Genomic DNA, 19,519 nt, shown 5'->3' on the forward strand with positions numbered 1-19,519 from the left:
ACCCAACTGAAATTAAATCAAGATAAATTAAATAAAAAGAAAACCTAAATTAAAAGTGCACGTTTTAAGGGCTTGAACGTGATTATCATCTCGGCCTAATGATCTGTTTGGTGAAAGAGGACATTGGGCCAGTACATTTGTCACTGCATTTAATGTGATTTATAGATGCATTATGCTTTTTCAGTGTTCAAGTGCTACCATTTTACTTGGGCTCAGGCTTGCGCGGTATATGGGAAAAAAACTTTGACCATGAAAAATTACAGTAAAAAATGTATAAATAACTCATAACACAAGCATGTTGGGTGGCATCACAATGTCAGGTTCAGGTTTTTAAAAAAGCTGTACTTTTCGGGCTCAGGTCTAAATTTTAAGGCCTGATTAAAGCGGTAATCCATGGCTACACCCACTCTGTCTATCTGACGGGTCCAGGCTACTCATGTCTCTCTATCTGACTACAGTACATGCACTTTTAAATGTACAGTAATATCTGGACCAATGGCCAATCTGAGACGGGCCAAATTGGTCACACTCTAGAGCCCTGAATTACATTGTCTTAATTCAATTTCTAACATTAAAGACATTTTATACAGATTGTACACTATGCAAATGCTATTTTTAATACTTTTGTGTTAAATTATGCGGTGGGATGGCAAGATGGGTAGCTCTTTAGTAATAAGTGGATATGAAAAGTGAGTGAGCGCATTAAATACGTAATACTGCTTGTCTGTTGGCCCGAAAAAGCACAGTAGAAGTTGCAGGAATTAACAATTTCTAATTTATTAATACATTTAGATCACAAATGCAGATACATGCAGAAATATTTTTATGTAAAATGATACCAAATGTTACAGATAGACTTGTCAAGACTAATATAAACCCAAAGACTACAGAAAAATACAGATAGAGACACCTTCCTTAATTTAAAATTTATAGAAAGAATGGACTGACCAAAATAAATACTATTTATATTTTATATTTATGCAGTCAATAATGGAGCATCAGGTGTCACTGAAATGCATTTTGAGCAGTTTACTACTTCTGCCTTCTTTAGGTTTATGTGTAATTGATGTGTAAAATGCTTCTGTCAGTGTGTCAGTGGTTAACGCGGCATGTTTTCAGGTTGTCTAACTGTTTGTTGTCTCTGATGTCTCAGATCCAGGGAGAGCCGTGCACACGCCTTCACACATCACAGACAAGGTGCTTCAGCTGTTTAGGAGTAAAAGTGAATTCACCTTCATGGCCTCCATCCAGCAGAAGTCCTCAACGTCAGGAGTCATATTCTCAATCCACGAGTCTGAGCACAGGTAACGTCCATACTGCTTTCTTTACCATAATGCCTGGCTGTGGGACGGCTGACCTTATGAACTGATGAAAAGATCTGTCTTGATGCTTTGGCCCATGGTCTTGTTACCACCCTGACCATGTCAGCAGTTCTTCAAGAGGCCAGTGACTCCTGATTTCCAAGTTGAGATGTCGTGGGTGCTGGTGTAGCGGAATTATACGTGGTGTAAGTGAATATAGCCTGGTTGAGTGTTTAACGAGTGCTGATGAGGTGGCGTGATGCATGAGATTCCCATGTTAATCTGAGTGCCCACACAGGGGACCCACAGTAATGCAGAAATTGTAAAACAAAATATGTCATGACAAGGCCTAAAGCACAGATAGTCAACTTAAATGTTAAAAAAAAGATGAAAATAGTGGGCCCAAGGGTAAAAAAAAATTTAGGGCGAATGGTGAAGGTTGAAGGCATGTGGAAATGTATACATTGGTGGCAAAAAAAATGCCTAAAAGAGATTATTTTAAAAAAATTATTTCACTGACATGCCCTTAACAAGATGATTTGTAAATGAAAAGCCCCACAGCATCAGCACAATTTGGAAAGCTTTGAAACTAACTGCTCTTCTTCTTCACAAATTAAAACTGAATTTCCATGTCTTTTGAGCCGAGAACTTATTTGAAGGCCATTAGGCTGGAGGAACATGGGGCCTGTCTTTTCTGAGCAGAGGTGTTTATGCTGTGTTCCACTGCTTTCTGACAAGCCATAATCAATGAAACGTCATAAGCACCCAGCATTTGCTAACCCCCCCCAAGAGACTGAAGAAAATAGATTTCCCTTACCTGTGGAAGATAAAAGCTTTAAATTGTTGGGCAATGAGAATGTCAGCAAACACCATGTCTATCTTCAGGCAGAAGATAATGACTTCAGTTTTGTGAATCAAAAGACTCAGGATCATTTGTCCTTGTTCCAGTGTCAGTGACTGTTGTCCCTGCTCTGACAATGAAGTATTTTAGTATTCTCTGCCGTTGAACTTGCCAGCATATATTATTTAATATCTCTGCAAATGGCTGTTGTCAGATTGTGATGAGAATTGACTGCCCGGCTTTATTTACATTTACAGCGTTTGTCAGACGCCCTTATCCAGAGCGACTTACTTAAGTGCATGCAATGAGCCCTATTTGGAATGAAGGACATCACATTCAAAAGTTGCTTTCAATAATGTCGCGTCAAATCATTTTTGCAGACGCAGTTTGCAGTGTTCTGTGTTAATGAGCTGTAGCAGTGGGATGTCCATGTAAATGAATTTAAATGATTTTTTTTGCATGGTGATATATGCACATACGCTTCAGCGGAACATCTATTCTGATCCGAAAATGCAACAAAATTTCAATGAGGGGGATGCTTTCATGGCACCGTAGCGTTTTGGGAGTGTTTGCTGACATCATTCACTAGTTCACTAGTCAGAATGCTTGAATTAAATCCCCGATCATTTATCTGGCTTTCTGGCAGCAGTGGTCCCGAGATGTTCATGATGTCTGCTGATAGCCCTGTGAACAAGGTGTATAACAAAAAAAAGGCAAAGGAGAGAGCTGCTGCAATATACTTGTGTATGCGGGATAGGATGACAGGAAGGGGTTAAGCATTTCCAGAACTGGGTGGGTAATTAGTACCTTCTCTCCAAGATGCAGATAGACTGCATGCTAGTTATCTGAATATTTACCTAATTGACATTTGTGAACATTCTCCATGCCTTATTATACTTATTATTATATAGCGCAGCAAAAAATAATGCCCTTAGAGATGTATTTATCAATTATTGCAATAGTACTTGGAACCTATGTAAAAATTGACTTTAGAACAAGCTATGCCATTTCTACTTGGATTGTTATCTTGAATAGCCTTTAGAAAATGTACAGATCTGTTTCAGGCATGCAGCAGACTGACTGTATGATAAATACATTTTTTTTGCTGCAGTTCTTTGTCAGCATGCCAGTGATGTGTGGTTTATGTCCGCAAGCATATTAATACATAAAGCAAGAAGCAATTTAAATTGTGAGATAAATTGATTACACTCTCATTTTTGCCTTGTTATATTGCCCTACAAATACTGATTACTGATGATTAATTATGTGGCACTCAGTGCCCTCCGCAGAGGAGGCCTTAGGGGGGGGGAGAATTAAATATAATTTCAGTATAACCATTACGGTTGTACCAGATAAATTCTGCTCTAAGCCTGTTTCAACTTCCTTGCATTGTAAGATTTTATGCAATTTTACCCCCAGAAAGAGACCACATGTTATCAACCAGGAATTTTAGTGCATATGCACATTTTTATGTTATAAGCTTGAAAAGGATTTAAAAAATATATTGTTAGAACTGAATTCTTGTGTGATTTCATGGACTATTATTCATCAGATAACTGATAGAAGGTGAAACTGGGTAAAACACCTTCTGACACCTTTTTCCATTCAAGGTGTCACTCTGAGCAACATGTAAGCTCTCACACATCGAGATTATTGTTCTTAACTTCAACGGAAAGATGATAGTCATGAACTTTGTCACAGATGTGTCCTGCTGTCAAGTCAGCTTATAATGACTAGATAGAATCTTCTTATCTTAACACACTTACAGCTCACACAATTGCATTTCTAGCCATCATAATTATTTATTAAAGAATAACTACTCTCTGATCCAGGGAGTGAATATTTTTGCTATTGTCTAGTGAAGACGTTATTTCTCTGTCTGACAGGAGGGATGCTTTAGCTGCCTGTAAAGACATTATGTTGCCAGGTTGTCATGGCTGCCGTGCCACCACCTGGCCAACGGGTGGTGCACGACCAGCCAGACAATGACAATCCGGAAACCACCGGGGTCAGCCAGCCAATAAAAGGCCACGAACATCTCAAACATCTTGCTCATTGTAGACATGTCTCGTTGCTGCTAAGCCCTTTTTACCTTGCCACATGATTTCTCATCCTCATCTCCTGGACTGTCCTTATCTGTTTTTGTCTGCCTCTGTCGTTGCCAATCGTTTGCCCTGAACTTGATCTTTCTCCTGCCTCGTCCTCTGATGTCCCTATTCGTTCCCCCACTGACCCACGCCGCCTGCCACCTCTACAGCCTGCCACGGTAAAGCCAGAGTTCTCTGTTTCTCCATGCAACTCATCTCACTTAACCAAGTGAGCTGTTGACCTACACCGCGCCCACGTTCTCCCGTACTCACGCACCAACTCTCCCTCTCCTGTGATCACTCTTCCGAACAATAAAAGAATTGCCAGCACGCCAGCAATTTCACCTACCTGTTTGGCCACATCTGCTAGTGCGCCAATCCGGTCCAGCCTTGACAGAGGTCTTTGGGGAAGTAACAGGCCAAACCGAGTCATATGCTGCAATAAACTCATTTTTGGTTACATTGCCAATGAAATATTTTTTTTAAACATATACAGTTAAAAAAATGCCTGTAACTTAATAAAGTTGAGGCAGTCACTGGCATTATTCAATGCTGCACTGCTGTGCTGCTCATGGATTCTTCTGGCAAACAAGGAGGGATTGATGGACTATGCGGAAACAGCCACAAAAATATTATTCACCTGAAATGCACACCGTGCTGCAACACAGACGTCCAAAAATTCAACCTGTATGTGAATGGTGCCTAGCGTGAAATATTCCAAATTCTCACCTCATCCAATGTCCCGCTGCTGATGAAATCCATTCACTGCTGATTAAAATAATGCCATCTTTTCACACGGGCTGCCTCCTGGCCAATTGTTTTCCTGATTGGCTGTTGATTCTTGATTTTTCATTCTTTGTCTGCATTATGTGATCCCCAAGTGGTCAAGTCACCTGATATCAGTGAACAATTAGATATCCTGAGATGGAAGGAAAGTTACATGCTTAGCAGACAGGCCAGATCCAAGTCGTTATCTTTCTTTGTCTGGTTCTTGAGCGTCTGCAAACCACTCCTGGGAGTAGGAGGTACAAGGACTACCAGGGGATTTCCCAAAAATCGCTGACATTGTATTAAGTTTTTTTTTTTTAAATAAGATAACAATATTTTTATATTTTTATATATGAATTTGGCCCATGTTTAAAGACGTAACATGCTCTGAAAAAAAAAAAAAAAAAACGACAATGCATCAAATTGTGCAAAACAGATGCTAGAGAACACAAGGCATGATCTTGGGAAACACGAGCGGCACCATTGGGCCACACTGTTTTATTCCTGTCAGAGAAGAGATGATGATGAAGGCACTGGCAACAGAGCAAACATCTGGAGTATAATGCAGTGTTGCAACCGGTAAGGCAGTGCCTGAAATAAACACATGGCCAGACACACCCATGCACTTACACACACACACACACACACACACACATGCACACACACTGACAAATGGGTTCTTTAATTAACTACATGAGGAGAACTCATGGAGCTTCCCAATGTGGCAGACATCGGAGATTCACACTCGTATTTCCTTCTGAGTGAGGGTGCAGCTGGCCTTTTTTAAAATTTCACTTTGAGCCCCTTCACGTTTTTACAAACTGCTCAAAAATTGAAGGGCTCATCTGCTCGGCTGAGCAGTTCAGTTCCCCCTGTCCGTTAAGCCTGGCTGCGATGACTTGTATTTATGCCCAAATTTGAGGTCGCAGATGGTCGCTGGCCAAAATCCTGCGACCGGTGGCAAATTGGTGGTTGACTGGCGACCACAAATTGCGGAGTCTGAATGTGATCAAAGACGCCCACCACAGACTCATCACTGACTGTGGGCAGATGTTTAGCATGCTAATGAGAACAGAGGCTGGAATGTTGATTTGGAGACCAGACGAGCAGGTCAAGAACAGACTGGCCAACCAGACTCCAGCTAGAACTTTTCCTGACGTCCTATCTAACTACCCGAATTGCCCTCCCACACAGTTTCTTTGATTCACATTCTCCAGAACAGCCCACTTCATCCTCATTGAACCCTTTCATGCCTGCGACCTGGTGGATCAATAAGCACTAATTGCTCAGCTTAATTTTCTTAAAACTCTCACTCTGGTCTGGTTCAAGAATCATTACTGGCCATTGTTTTTGTTGTCCTATTTTGTTTAATTACACCTGTAGTGAGTTTAACTATACCATGCAACAGTTTAATCAATGATGTTAATTACTTTACGGATATAGGCCTGAAGTGAGCACATGCAACATTGGGCTGTGTACTGTAAATATTCTGCTTTGTGACTGAGGCGAGAAAATGTGGCGTTTGCAGGTTAGCCATCAGAAATCATGCAGAGGAGTCAAACTTTAAACGAATTACATGAATTTATTTATTTACTGTAGAATGTTGACAGCATGGCACTAATGGCAGGTGTGCTTTTCGAATGAAATGAACATTTCCGTTTATGCTGTCTGACAACATCTGACCACTGTCATGTTGTGCAGTCTGTGTCCTTGAACAAGAAAATGTGTGACTGGCTTGATAAGATGTAGCTCATGTAGTGCTGACTTTCTTAGATTTTTTTGTCAGCCTAGAAGTATTGTTGTATAATTCAATCAATGAAAATCTCCAAATGTTATATTTGTTGTATATGCCGTGTGACTTACTTTGACATATATTCAGTTACCAGAGTAATGGCTCAGAACTTTATTTATTTGTTCGTTGCTTACAATATTGGCTGTCAACGTTAGTGGACACAAAATTAACCATGGGACTTAGTGGTGGAGCATATCTAATATTATGCTTAATTAAGCATAAGGGCCAATTGAAGTGGAAAAAAGGTGAAGTGGTGCCCCTGTTCAGGAGAATGATTTTCAACTAGCCCAATGGCAGCTATGTGGATAGAGCCAGTGTAGATGTTTTTTTTAGATAAACTAAATTTACAGGTCCTCACATCATTGTTTTTTTTTTTTTTTTTGGCTAGTTTCTGTTCCGGAACCATATGCAGTTATTCGTGCTATCATTATAAACACTGTATAATGCACCAGGGATAAAATTAGATCATTCAGATTATTAACACTCCAGCCATGCATGCTGATCAGCATCAACATTAAAACCATATGAAGACCTAATATGGTGCAGGTCTTCTTTGTGACACCAAAACAGCTCAAGCACTGCACATGACCCCTCTGCCTATTGGTGTCCTTTAGTGTCCAGCACCATTTCTATACACCAACAACAAAATTTCATTATGAATTAGTTTTTTCCTTAATTATTTCTGCTCTGCTGTATGGCACAATGCATAATCCTGCTGAAGGAGGTAACCACTATCAGGGGTATACATGGGTATGCATGGGTGGCTGATTGGTATTTTAACTGGGTATTAATTTTGTACCAGCAGCATAATTAACAACATACCACAGTTGGTTTTAATTTCAGCATTTTGAAGTGAGTACTTATTTTCAAATATATTTTTAATCATACTGTTCTCCAGGGAATTTGTTCATTTGTTCAAAAACTCTTTTTAGTACAGCACAGCAACAGGACTGTTCTGCTAAAAAGACCAAAAAAATGTGATGCCTCTGTTACAGGGTGTCTGAACAACTGAGGAAAATTGACCTATAAAAAAGAAGCTCTATAGAAAAGGCTTTTTTGTTGTTGTTCTTGTTTACTACTTAATTTCATGCTTTGCCAGGAAGGCATTCTCATACCAGTAAAGAAGTTATAGACTTTCTATTGTTGCATAGGATCGCTTTATATGTAATGCTAGCGCAGTCTCTCTGTTGTAAGGCTTGGTTAGACAGGTATAAAGAAGGCTTTCTGGCGGAATGTTGTGCTTTCGTGCCTTGTAACCTTCCGCGATAGAAAGCTCGGAAAGCAGTGATGCCAGTGTGGAAGCTGCTGTGTTTGTACGGTGCCCAGTAAGGGCAAATACTGATGTGAAAATACTCAGCGCTGGGATCAAGCCCCCTGCCGACAATCGTACTCTTTTGGTCTTTCCCCTGCTGTGAGTAGTTTCCATTTGCGCCGTGGGAGAAATGCCCAGCCGCCAGCCGACTTTCACCGCATCAGGGGCCTGAATGAATGAATCACCATGACAACTCCAATCAGCCAAATGAACATGGTCACTTCTCTTTCACCCGCGCTTCTGTTCAGTTCCTCTGCTGAACAGAAGCGGCATTCTCTTTGCTGGGGTTATATTGCTGTTGGGATCTGACGCGCGGCGTAACAAAAAGGCCGTTTCTGCTCAAGCAGCAATTTTCCCTGGCAGCTCCACTCCTGCGCTGCCGATGATCTGAGCGAAAGGAATTAAGCGCTCCTCTCCCAGGTGAAATGTCTGCAGACGTCACTGAGAGTGGCGGAACTACAAAAAGACACATCAGAGCTTGTTCCAAAGTCTGTCCCTTCCTTTTTTGATATGCCTTCGGCACACCGCCTCCTCGGCACGCTGTGAGTTTAAAGCAAGATACTAAGGATTTGACTAAGGAGGCAGTGTGCTGAGCGGACACCTACAACCGCCATATAATTAAAACCGCCAGCAGGTGATGGTGGATAACAGGGAATTAATTAAAATGGTATGTCAGTGATGCTAGATAACAAAGGCTTTTTAAAAATGAAAACAGCAGCTCCGGAAGCATTTTCTTCCCCAAATGTTGTATCTACACTGACCTAAAGGTTCCTTTATGCTTATGGGGGGAAGTAGCCTAGTGAGTACTCACTCGCCTATGAATCTGTAGACCAAGGTTCAAACCCCACTTACTACCATCGTGTCCCCGAGCAAGACACTTAAACCCTGAGTCTCCAGGGGACTGTCCCTGTCACTACTGATGGTAAGTTGCTCTGGAAAAGGGTGTCTGGTAAATTGCTGAAATGTAAATGGCCACAGCCATTCCCTGAGTTTAGGGTCTTCACTTGGTCTTCTATGCTTGATGAGCCGGGTGGAGCGTGAAAATGTTGTCATCATTGGACTTTTTGGCAGTGTTGAAGGCAGGCAGAATTTCAGTGGCTAATTAGTGTATTCTTGAGTGTGCCTGTGTGTATTATATAGATTTTTTGAAGACTTCGTGTTAATTGGTATCTGCTTGTGGTCTTCAATGTGCTGGATGTAATACGGTTTTGTCAGAACATAAGATTTTTAAGATAAGACATTTTTCAAGAATTAGAAAAGTCATTACACTCATTACATCTACCAGTACTGCATTGTCTAGACCAGGGGTCACCAACCCTGGTCGTCCTGCACAGCATAGATCTTTCCATGTTCCACCACACCTCATTCAACTTGTACCACATACAGTATCATGTACAGTATGTCTGTACAGGCCGTAAATGAAGGTAAACACAAAAACGTGCCCTTCAGGACCAGGGTTGGTGATCCCTGTATTAGACCATAAAAGTGGCTGTCAGTGTATCATAAGTTTCAATAAACAAGGCTAATGTACTTTGGCAACATTTAGTACATTTGTCTTCTATATGTGCTGCGGGTGGTTAGGAAAGTCCAACCGAACCAGGACTCCTCGCTCACAGAGAATGAATTATTATTAGAATTGAAGGTTTTCTCTCGACACTCTGCTGGCTAATTTTCTGTGTTAATTGTTTAAGACTAATGCAATCTCTCCACAGAAGGGGGTGCCTTCGTCACCATGGAAACTGTTGAAGAAGAGCTAAGGTCATTTGCTTGGTTGAAACATTAAAGTTGAGCTTCACTTGACTCCAAGGGCTGATGGGTACAGACAGACTAAATACCACCCCCAGTAAAAATGCATTACTTCCTAAATAAATCAGACCATTGAACGCATTCAGCATGAATTTCAGATATGCCATTTTATTAAATTATTCTCTTTTTCTTGAGTTGTTATGAAAATGATTTAAAGTTCAGCGTAGACATTTTCTGCCTGCATTCTTTGTCAAACAGAATGAACGCTTTTATTCTTAGATTTTTTTTTTTACAGCACACTTGGCAGATTATTTTTCCTGGTATTTTTTGTTTTTATTTTTACCCCTTCATATCATATGAGGGGGTGACATTTTGTGCATTTTAAAAATGCTGTCTGAACCATGGATGTCTTTCTGCTGGCGTTGGTTTCACAGCCTGTGGCACCCTTGTTGTCCTCCTGGAGTGATTAAAAAAAGATTGATATTCCAAAGCCCCTGCACAGCTGTGCTGCTATTCCTGGCTGTCCCTGTAGAGCCAAAAAAAAAAAAAAAAAAGAGGAGCCAGGGCTCTGAGGATGGATGGGAAATGCGGTCCTGAGAGCCTGGATGCAGTTCTGTGGCTGTGGTTCCCCTGGTGCCGCTCGGCTGACGACCCTGTCTGTGAATTAGCACTCTACATCACTTTGGATGCACTGGAGGGACTCTACAGTGCTTTGATTCTCTTGGCCTCATTTTCTTGCGGCTTGGTTCGGCCAGATTTTTTTTGTCTCCTTTTGTCATAATGTGGGAATGAAAGTGGCGAAAGCCACAAGAAAACTTTTCATTACTGACGTTCAGAGGGTGGTCATTTTCACCAGTAGAACGCTGTCACGTGGATAAATACCCTTTTCTGAAGCCTCACTTGGTATTCTGCAGAGACGTTTTTTTCCCTCTCCACAGAGAGCATAAATATGGATGAGGGGCGTTTCAGTGGACCAGGGTGTCGGGGCGGCGGGGTGGGCAAAATGTCACGATCTGTTGAGTGCAAGCCACTGGTTGAAGGCTCCCTGGCTCGTAATTTAAGTGTGCTAATTAGGGCCGGTCATGGATAAGCTCACACACAAAGGCCACATGTGTGTTGTTATCTCATGTTAGGTTGCATGAACGGATGTCACAAGAAGTGCTAATGACCTGGAGTTCAACTCTTATGATTTTGTATTTTTTTTTTGGTTTTGGTCAAGTGTGTCTTTGTTCTCAGAAGCTTGCCAGCAAGTGAAAGCACTCAATGCCATTTTTTCACCCTTTCTCCCCCCCCACAGTTACTTTGAGCTGGAGAGCAGCGGCGTGAGGGAGGAGATCCGCTATCACTACCGCTTCAAAGGGAAGCCACGCTCGGAGTCCTTCCCCTATCGCTTGGCCGATGGGCAGTGGCACAAAATTGCTCTGTCTATCAGCGCATCTCACCTCCTGCTCCACGTCGACTGCAACAGGTAATGACCAGATGTTATGTGGTTCTGACAAGGACAATACAGCAAAAAAAAAAAAAAATAAAAATATATATATATATATATTTACTCAGTTTCTGTGTGATTTCATTAAAATATAATGACTGAGGTCATTTTTAGGATGCACTTGGTTAAGTTTATTTATTTAAGGTTATTAAGTATTCACTAATGCCACACAATCGTTTTTTGGACATTCTCTACTTAGAAAAGATCAGTTTTAGACTTTTTTTTACTTTGTATATGTCCTAATTGTTTCCCGTGGGTTGTAATTGTAAATGCATTACACCCAGTAACATTAAAAGTAGAAACATTTTCATGAGAATAAATCCATTAGATTTGAGGTGGCACTAGCTTTGTGGGTAGACCTGAGCAAGACACTTAACCCTCAGTTTGTCCAGGGGGGACTACTGGATTAGGCTGCTTGCTCTATATCTTGAAAGAGATTGCATTGTTTTGGGTGAAGTCAGTTAATGCTTATTCATTTATATTGTACCTTTTGCCTTAGACAGCTAACCCGTGCAGCATAGAAGTAGAGTTCTGTACAACAGGGGTGCAGTATTTTGTTGGGTAGTCCACAGCTGCTCTATTGAAAGTTGCTATACTGACATGTATCGGTTTGCCTGAATCCTTTCTGGGAAAATAAGGTGCATTGTTTTATTTTGTCCATTGTTACAGACTCTACACATTTCATATTCTTTATTGCAATGGTAGTTCTCCAAAGATATTGGTTTAAAAGACAGATACAGTGACTGGCACATGCTTCCGGTGTCAAGCATTAATTTTCAGACATGGATTACCATATACAGATTTACACCAAACCTCCATCTTTTCCATGTACTTTCTCACAGAGCAGTTTGGCAGTAATTGTTGTGCTCATGACCCTCATGAAATTATTTATTTTTATTGTTTATTTGAGTTCACATAATTTCTGTATATTGATGTGGAGATTTGTTTGTACCACAAGTGCACAATTAAACAAAGAACTTATATATTCTTATACATTGCATATACTGAGCCTATATATGCTTATTACATAATTTTTTTCCCTGTTTAAAATTCATTAAGCATTTTTTTTCACGAACAAAGTGGTTGATGAGCAAGGTCAGATTTTTGCAAGGTTCTTTGAATTTTTATGAAAACAGGCATATTGGGTTCTGTAGATGTGGCCTTGAGTATGTTAATAGTGATGGAGCTCTGCTGAATATTCAGCCAGAGCACAAAAACTAGTGACTCATTTTCTAACACGTGACATGAAAACTAGCCTCAAGTTTTTCCATCAGACAGTATTTCTGTACTCGCCTCAGACTCGCTTTCATGACAGTGTGCACATAAGCCTGCGTTTGTGCCACACGGACACCTTGGCTTGTAGCTGGTGACATCAATCACACATCAGCTGGGTTAGTGCACCTTGTTTTCCTGATGTGTAATGATAAATCTGATAAGCTCGACAACATTAAAATGCTAAATATTTGTTTTCAGGATAATTGGTGACAATGGTCTAGTGCAGACAGTGCTGAGATGGTTTCAGGGGTCACTGTGTTTGACGTGCCCACATCTCCTAGCTAACTATATTTATTAGCATCAGCACCACATTGCTTTGTATTCGTGTGAACATTGTAAAAAGAAGTCATAGGTTATTTATTAATATGAAGTACAAAAGTTCAGCTTCAGCAGTCAAAAATGAGAAGCTGCCTGGCAGAATCCGCTGGATCAACATCGCCAACTGGTGAAGACTTCGCCGAAATCCTGGACTCAATCGACAAGCTTCGATGCAAGGTTGGCACTGATGGAGAGTCTACACTGAGTAATTCATCCAGCAGTACGTGGAAACCCATGTCTACGGAACTCGGTCAAGTCATGTAACACACCTCAGTGAAGAAAAAAAAAAAATTAAAGAGACTGTAATCGATCTCCAGACCCGCAGCATTTCGGAATCGGCGGAAGGAGATGCCAAAATCACTGTAAAATCATTCATCAAGACCCAGCTGAAGCTTCCTGTGAACACAGTGAAAGATATCCGCTTCGAAAGAGTCCTTCGGCTCGGACAGAGGAGGCCTGGCGCCCTGAGACCAGAAGGAGCAGGTGAAGAGGAAGCTTCAGAGTAAACGACCAGTTCTCGAAAGAAATCCTGGAGCGCCGCAATACCATAACACCACTTCAGATCAGAACCCTCTTTTTGTTTTTCTGTTCTCTCCCCTTCTTTCATCATTGTTTATCTAGCTCATTTAAATTGAGGTCATAACAGATACTGTAACGCCAGGCTCCATAGCATTTCAGGCCTCACAGTACATCCCAGCACCAGTCACCCCTTTGTATGCTTTCTTCACTTCTCCCTTTTCCTGTTGCACCAATCACCTGCTTTTCTACTCACTCCATCTCAACACCCTCGGTTTTTACACATCTGCACCGCACGACCATGTGCTGTCAGCACATCAAGCACATCTTCACAGCCCGCGCAGACGGTTAGGACACACACAAGCACGTACACACTCACCAATAACTCATTCAATTTAGAGTTACATGCAGCGTGCAACGTTATCTACAAACACACATCTATGGGCACACTAATGTTTTTTACATGGAATGTGCATGGAGCTGGCTCCAGAGGTTAAAAATATTTAGTACAGGCAGATGTTGTTGTTTTTTTTACAAGAAACTCATAGACCTGTCACAGCGACAGATGACTTAAATACACATGAGTTTCCTAATGTCTTCTACGCCTGCTATAACTCTAGGCATAGGGGAGTAGCAATTTAAATACAGAAATATGTTAATTTCACTGTCCTCAAACTGTTATAGATCCAGATGGTAGATTTTTAATCATTAAATGATCTTTATTTAACAAAAAGTTATGTATTGTCAGTATATATGGTCCAAATGTTGAAGACCCCACATTCTTCAACACTTTTTTTTAAAGCTCTCTCTGAACACCTAGATTGCGCACTTGTCCTTGGGGGCGACCTCAATTTTGGACTAAATAAAGAAATGGGCAGTCTTAGTACTTAGTACGCAATTGGGAATCTATAAATCTAGTTAAACAGTGCATGAGCAACTACGGACATTGTGACGCATGGCATTCTTTTCACCCTAATGAAAGGGTGGGAATATACTTTCTTCTGACATGTCCATCACTCCTATTCTCATCTGGATTATTTCCTAGGCAGCAGCTCACTGATGAGTGGCATTTCAGACACTGAGATACACCCCATAACTGTCAGCAATCATGTATCTTTGTGTCTTTAACTCTAATACATAAGAATGTCATTCCACCAAGTAAAAACTGGACTTTTAACACATCATTGCTTAAAGACAAAGATTTTATCAGATATTTAAAAAAAGAGTGGACCTTATGTTTAGACTGTCATGACCTGCCTGGAACATCAGAATCTGTTCTTTGGGAAGCAGGCAAAGCTGTGATGAGAGGTAAAACATTTTTATTCTCATAGCATAAAAAGAAAAGAGAAAACAGATGGATCCTGGAATTAGAAAAAAACATTAAATCCTTAGAAGAAAATTATGTAATATAATTACGTGTAATAACAGGAAAAACTGAAAAAAAACTAGATCTAAATGATCCAAATGCAATAATATAGACATTTCACTACCGTTCATTAGCTCAATTATCAAATGACATGTATGCTTTAAAAGTATCAGTATCAGCTCATCTCTAACAGCACGGTGGGAGTTTCTATAAATGACTGGGTCGTCACTAATTCCATGCAAACGTTCACCCATCTGGAACAATCTGGACATACTACAAAACAGTAATATGATAAACTTCCCAAATTGGAGCTGTGAAATCATTAAATACTTGGAACACATATTCGAAATAAAATACTTCATTCTCTTCAATATTTTAGTTAAACAATATGGTATTAACAAGAACCGATTCTTAGAATATGTTAAATCTATAGTAAAAAGTAAATTCAAGTCTAATCAAGTAAAATTACAAATAGGACAGGATCTCAAAATGGATAAATAAATGCTAAAGACATGTAAAATCTTGGAATAATATCAATATGATTAGGCTATAAATGACATTGCAGACGTTTTTGATATATCATAGTTTCCTTGGCACATATTTCTTAATCACAATTCTCAAGGTTAGAACATAAGGCAAGCGTTGAAGTGTGAACGGGTCATGCAATGCAAAGATCCGTGGTATTTTACAGAAATATTGTCTGACACTTCCCTGTTATTATGTTAAATTTAGAAAGTGATAATATATGATCACTTCACAGGTCAGGCCTGGCTGTGCCAGAACAGAGGAAGTAAATTAAGAAAGAAATAAAGAAATGACTTTATCCAGGTCTGACACCTCGGTGTAATTATATTTAGGTTACAAGTCGAAGGCTAGGAACACCCAGGAATAATTAGTGGCCGGTGACATTTACGTGACACACCGTAGGTCGTTACTTTGCACCAGATACTTATTTTACGCCGTCTGATTACTACTTCCCGGGAAACCTTTTCAAATGTCAAAACCTACTGAGTGGTAGTTTCTTAGTTTGTTTGTTTCTTCGCATATAGCATGTCATGGCGGAGTTGTGATCCGTGGGCTGTGAGGAGGTGTTATATTTTTACCAAGGCGGCGTGCAGCCGTGGCCCCGCTCACGCGGATTATGCAGTGGCAGTGTCTACACGCCCGACACGAATAGCCCGCTTGGCAGGTGGAAATTGTATTTACGATGCAGAAAATTAGCCTGTGATTCAAATGGCTGGTCTGCCTAGGAAACAGAGCGCGACACATGTCATTTTCCTGTGGGCGGGCTCTTATCACAGTTTAACCCCTCCCCCGCGCGCGTAATAACGCACCGGCGTTGCATCGCCAGGCTTTCGAAGCAGCATGAATATGGATCCCCTGTTTTCCTTTTCTTGTTGTTTTTTTGGGGATAATGAGATATTGTGTTGGCATAATGAATTGTGGCCTGTAATCCTGCTCTGCGGCGCTGATTACTGAGTGCTGGGCTGGTTTGTGGATACCCACCGTTTCTGTGGTTGCTGCTGTCCTCAGACATTTTCCCCCCCCCTGTCATAAATGTGGCTTCAGATTTTTTCTACGATGCAGATTTTGTCAAAAGACGCACCAGCGGATTCACAGTGACAGTGAAAGAATTGTTGGGTGGGTGCTGGGTGACATAAAAAATGGAGGCATTATGTAATGATAGAAATGATTTATGTTGGACGATATCCATTCTTTATGTGTGTGTGTGTGTGTGTGTATGCACGCGCTTCTTGCACATATGGTTTTATCCTCTGTGTGTTTAATGAATCCCCTGATAGTGAATAAAGCGTTTGTGCGGGCTGATTATCTCCCAATTCAGTGCGATGTGTGTTCACCCCAATCCTCCATGGGATTCCGTCTGCTTTGTGGTCAGAAATTTGGATAGTTAATTAGAGTAATGCCATTTGCTACGCTTATCATTTTCTCAAGCAGTTTAACTAAATCTGCTCTCGTACATGCAGCTTTTTTTTTTCCTGCAGAAAAGGATGATCAACTGCTGACTGAAAACAAACCAAAAAAAATCATTGAAAGAAGGAATGAAATAAACCCAGTCGGTACGTTTGAGGTCCTGAGACTGAACACCATGGACAGCTACGAATGCGTAAAGACGTTCTCTCAGATAAGAAGTGTAGAGGGCAGTCTGCAGTCTTTAAATATAACATGAAACGAGTGTTGGCATGGTCCAGAGAAGAAGAATGACTTTTGCAGTGATTGGTTCCCTCAGGGCACTGTTTAAGTCAGCTCACAACAACCATCCTCGCGAGCTTGCCTCTGTTTAACCATATGGGTTCACTCTCAGTACGTCGTGGACGACAACACAGGCCCGGCAGTCAGCGTAATAGTAGTCGCTTTCCCACTTCATTCCTAACAATAACTGAGGCCGAATTTAATAATGAAGTTGTGTGGTAGCACTGTGGGCTTTCAAAATGCTTTAAAATGTTCACATGGCACACATTTAGGAGTCAGAGTTATTGCACATTTACAAAAAAGAGTGAATGTTTCACTGCATTACAGAGCAATTGTTCTTGGGGCGGGTCTCATCTGACCCCTTTAGTTGCACAACTCCAATAACATAAGTTGATAAAATAGTGAGCAAGGATACTTTTGTGATCAATGCGAGTGGCCCTGTAGGAACATCAAAAGATATCAGACCAAATAGACAGTATTTACCAATGGTTGCCGTAGATACTTGCTTCTTTCATGTGCCAGTGGGGTTGTGCATTTCCAGTGCATCACCTTGGGGGACTGCTGTGGTAGTCATGGACTTGCCAGGTAGTTAAATCAACCACCGACACACAACTCGCCTACAATCTCAACTCTAAAAACAGACATTTTCAGAAACATTGCCTAGTTTAATAATGTAACAAAAAAATGATTCAAGGTTTTGACACATTTTGGTGATTAGAATAGTTATTAGTATACAATATTACTCTAAAATTATAATTAAAAACATACATCCCAACTGTGCCCTTTAATATCTTTTTGGAACAAACCCACAGTCACTATTCTAAAAAAAAACTTTGACACTTACGATAAACAACCAATTGTTGAGTTATCCTCTCGACCTCCTCCTGCTGCTGCCACATGAATATGAAAATATCCTCATTCATCAGGCGCTGTCGATTTTATAATTTGACCCGCAGCACACACTGCAACTCTGTAGTATCACAGAGAGCGCGGTCAATGTCAAGCTTCTGAAAAGCTGACATGGATGAGCTGGCATTGCATCAAGACTCCTTCCCTCCAGCGGCAGGTTAATGGAGGAGGTGCTTGTGTTTGAACTGTAAGTGAGCTTACTGTGTACAGTTTGCGTGCATAAGCGGCTGCTTAGAATAATCAATGATGTCTGATGCATGACGGTGTCTTGGTCGCGCGAAAGCCCGTGGCCGCCCGAGTGATTTCCCAAGTCGGATCATTTACTCACCGGGCCTCTGAGGTAATGAGGAAGTATTGACCATTCATGTCAGCGAATATTTTTCTCACCCATTAGTGCCTTTGTTATGTCCTGGAATGGCACCCTCTTTTGATGAGTGCGCTTCTCGTGCTGCAGCTGAAGCAAATGATGGTGACGTTTGCTCAGACCCGCCCAATGTATATCCTGCCACTGTGACAGGTTACACCTATAAACAGTCAATTATGCTCACTAAATTAATCACGGGACTAACTAGCAAAACAAGCATCCCTGCATTATTCATATTTTGTGACATGTATATTGCGCCGCTGTGTTTTAGACTGCGACAGTGCAGTGCTGTGTTAATATTTATTTCTTAATAAATATAAAAAAAAAAAAAAGATGTCCGTAAACATGTTCCTCCCTCAAATAATTAGTTCAGCTAACATTACTGTGGAGCAGGCCCCAGTTTCAAGAGGGCAGTCAAACTTTCCACAATGAGTACCACCATTATACCTGCCATTAAAATGGCAAATGGCCCTGGCATAAGTAGTTTACACAGGATGCAATTAAATTAGTGAATTGAATATTATTTGTGATTGACTGTCATCAACTGTCAGGACTGGAGTCAAGTGAGATTATTTTTTGTACTGCATTGAGGATATTGCAGGGATCCGCCTGTTGGCCTAATAACAGAATCCAACTTGGTGGTGAAGGGTGGACATCAGAGATTGTACAGACCTTTTTTAATCTACATTAACTGATATCAGCTCTTTTGATATTACCTGGACACACAGAGGCATGGCATAGTAGAAATGGCAGGAATCAACAGTTTCTAATTTATTCTTACTTATAGACTAATTTAGAATTTACGTGGAAATATTACATTGTAAAATGGTGCCAGTGTTGCAGAAAGGCCAGAAGGAGAAGAAAGAGAGAGAAAGAGAAAAGAGGAAGGGCAGAGGAAGAGCAGGGGAAAAAAAGGAAGAATCAGAGAGGAGAAGGTTAAGGTTACAGATATGACCCTTTGGTCCTTAAGGACCCTTGAGGTCCAATAATTATCCCAGTCACTGTGCATCCTTTTCATTTGCAAAACACATACACTCCTATGTGTTCTCACAAGGACGGAACCTTTTAAATGACACACACTTGCTCAACTCTGTTGCCACATTTGCATAATATCACTGACCTGAATAATAAAAAAATATTGAATTAATTAAAACGTTGTAATATTAAATCAGATTAATTGTGATGTGTTTTATTAAGGTTTATGTGACCATGCAATAAAGTCAT

The 19,519-nt window shown here is 40.7% G+C and overlaps 1 protein-coding gene across 1 annotated transcript in view; it reads left to right on the forward strand.

Annotated features, from left to right (window-relative positions):
• LOC114766138 (protein kinase C-binding protein NELL1-like) overlaps window positions 1-19,519 on the forward strand; it is a 139,017-nt gene that overhangs the window by 17,162 nt on the left and 102,336 nt on the right. The window contains exons 3-4 of the mRNA XM_028956769.1: window positions 1,154-1,304; window positions 11,145-11,315. Of these exons, the coding sequence (XP_028812602.1) occupies window positions 1,154-1,304; window positions 11,145-11,315 (322 nt within the window). The remainder of the gene's footprint in view (window positions 1-1,153; window positions 1,305-11,144; window positions 11,316-19,519) is intronic.

This window comes from Denticeps clupeoides, chromosome 16, assembly GCF_900700375.1.
Source record: "Denticeps clupeoides chromosome 16, fDenClu1.1, whole genome shotgun sequence".
Classification (NCBI taxonomy): domain Eukaryota; kingdom Metazoa; phylum Chordata; class Actinopteri; order Clupeiformes; family Denticipitidae; genus Denticeps; species Denticeps clupeoides.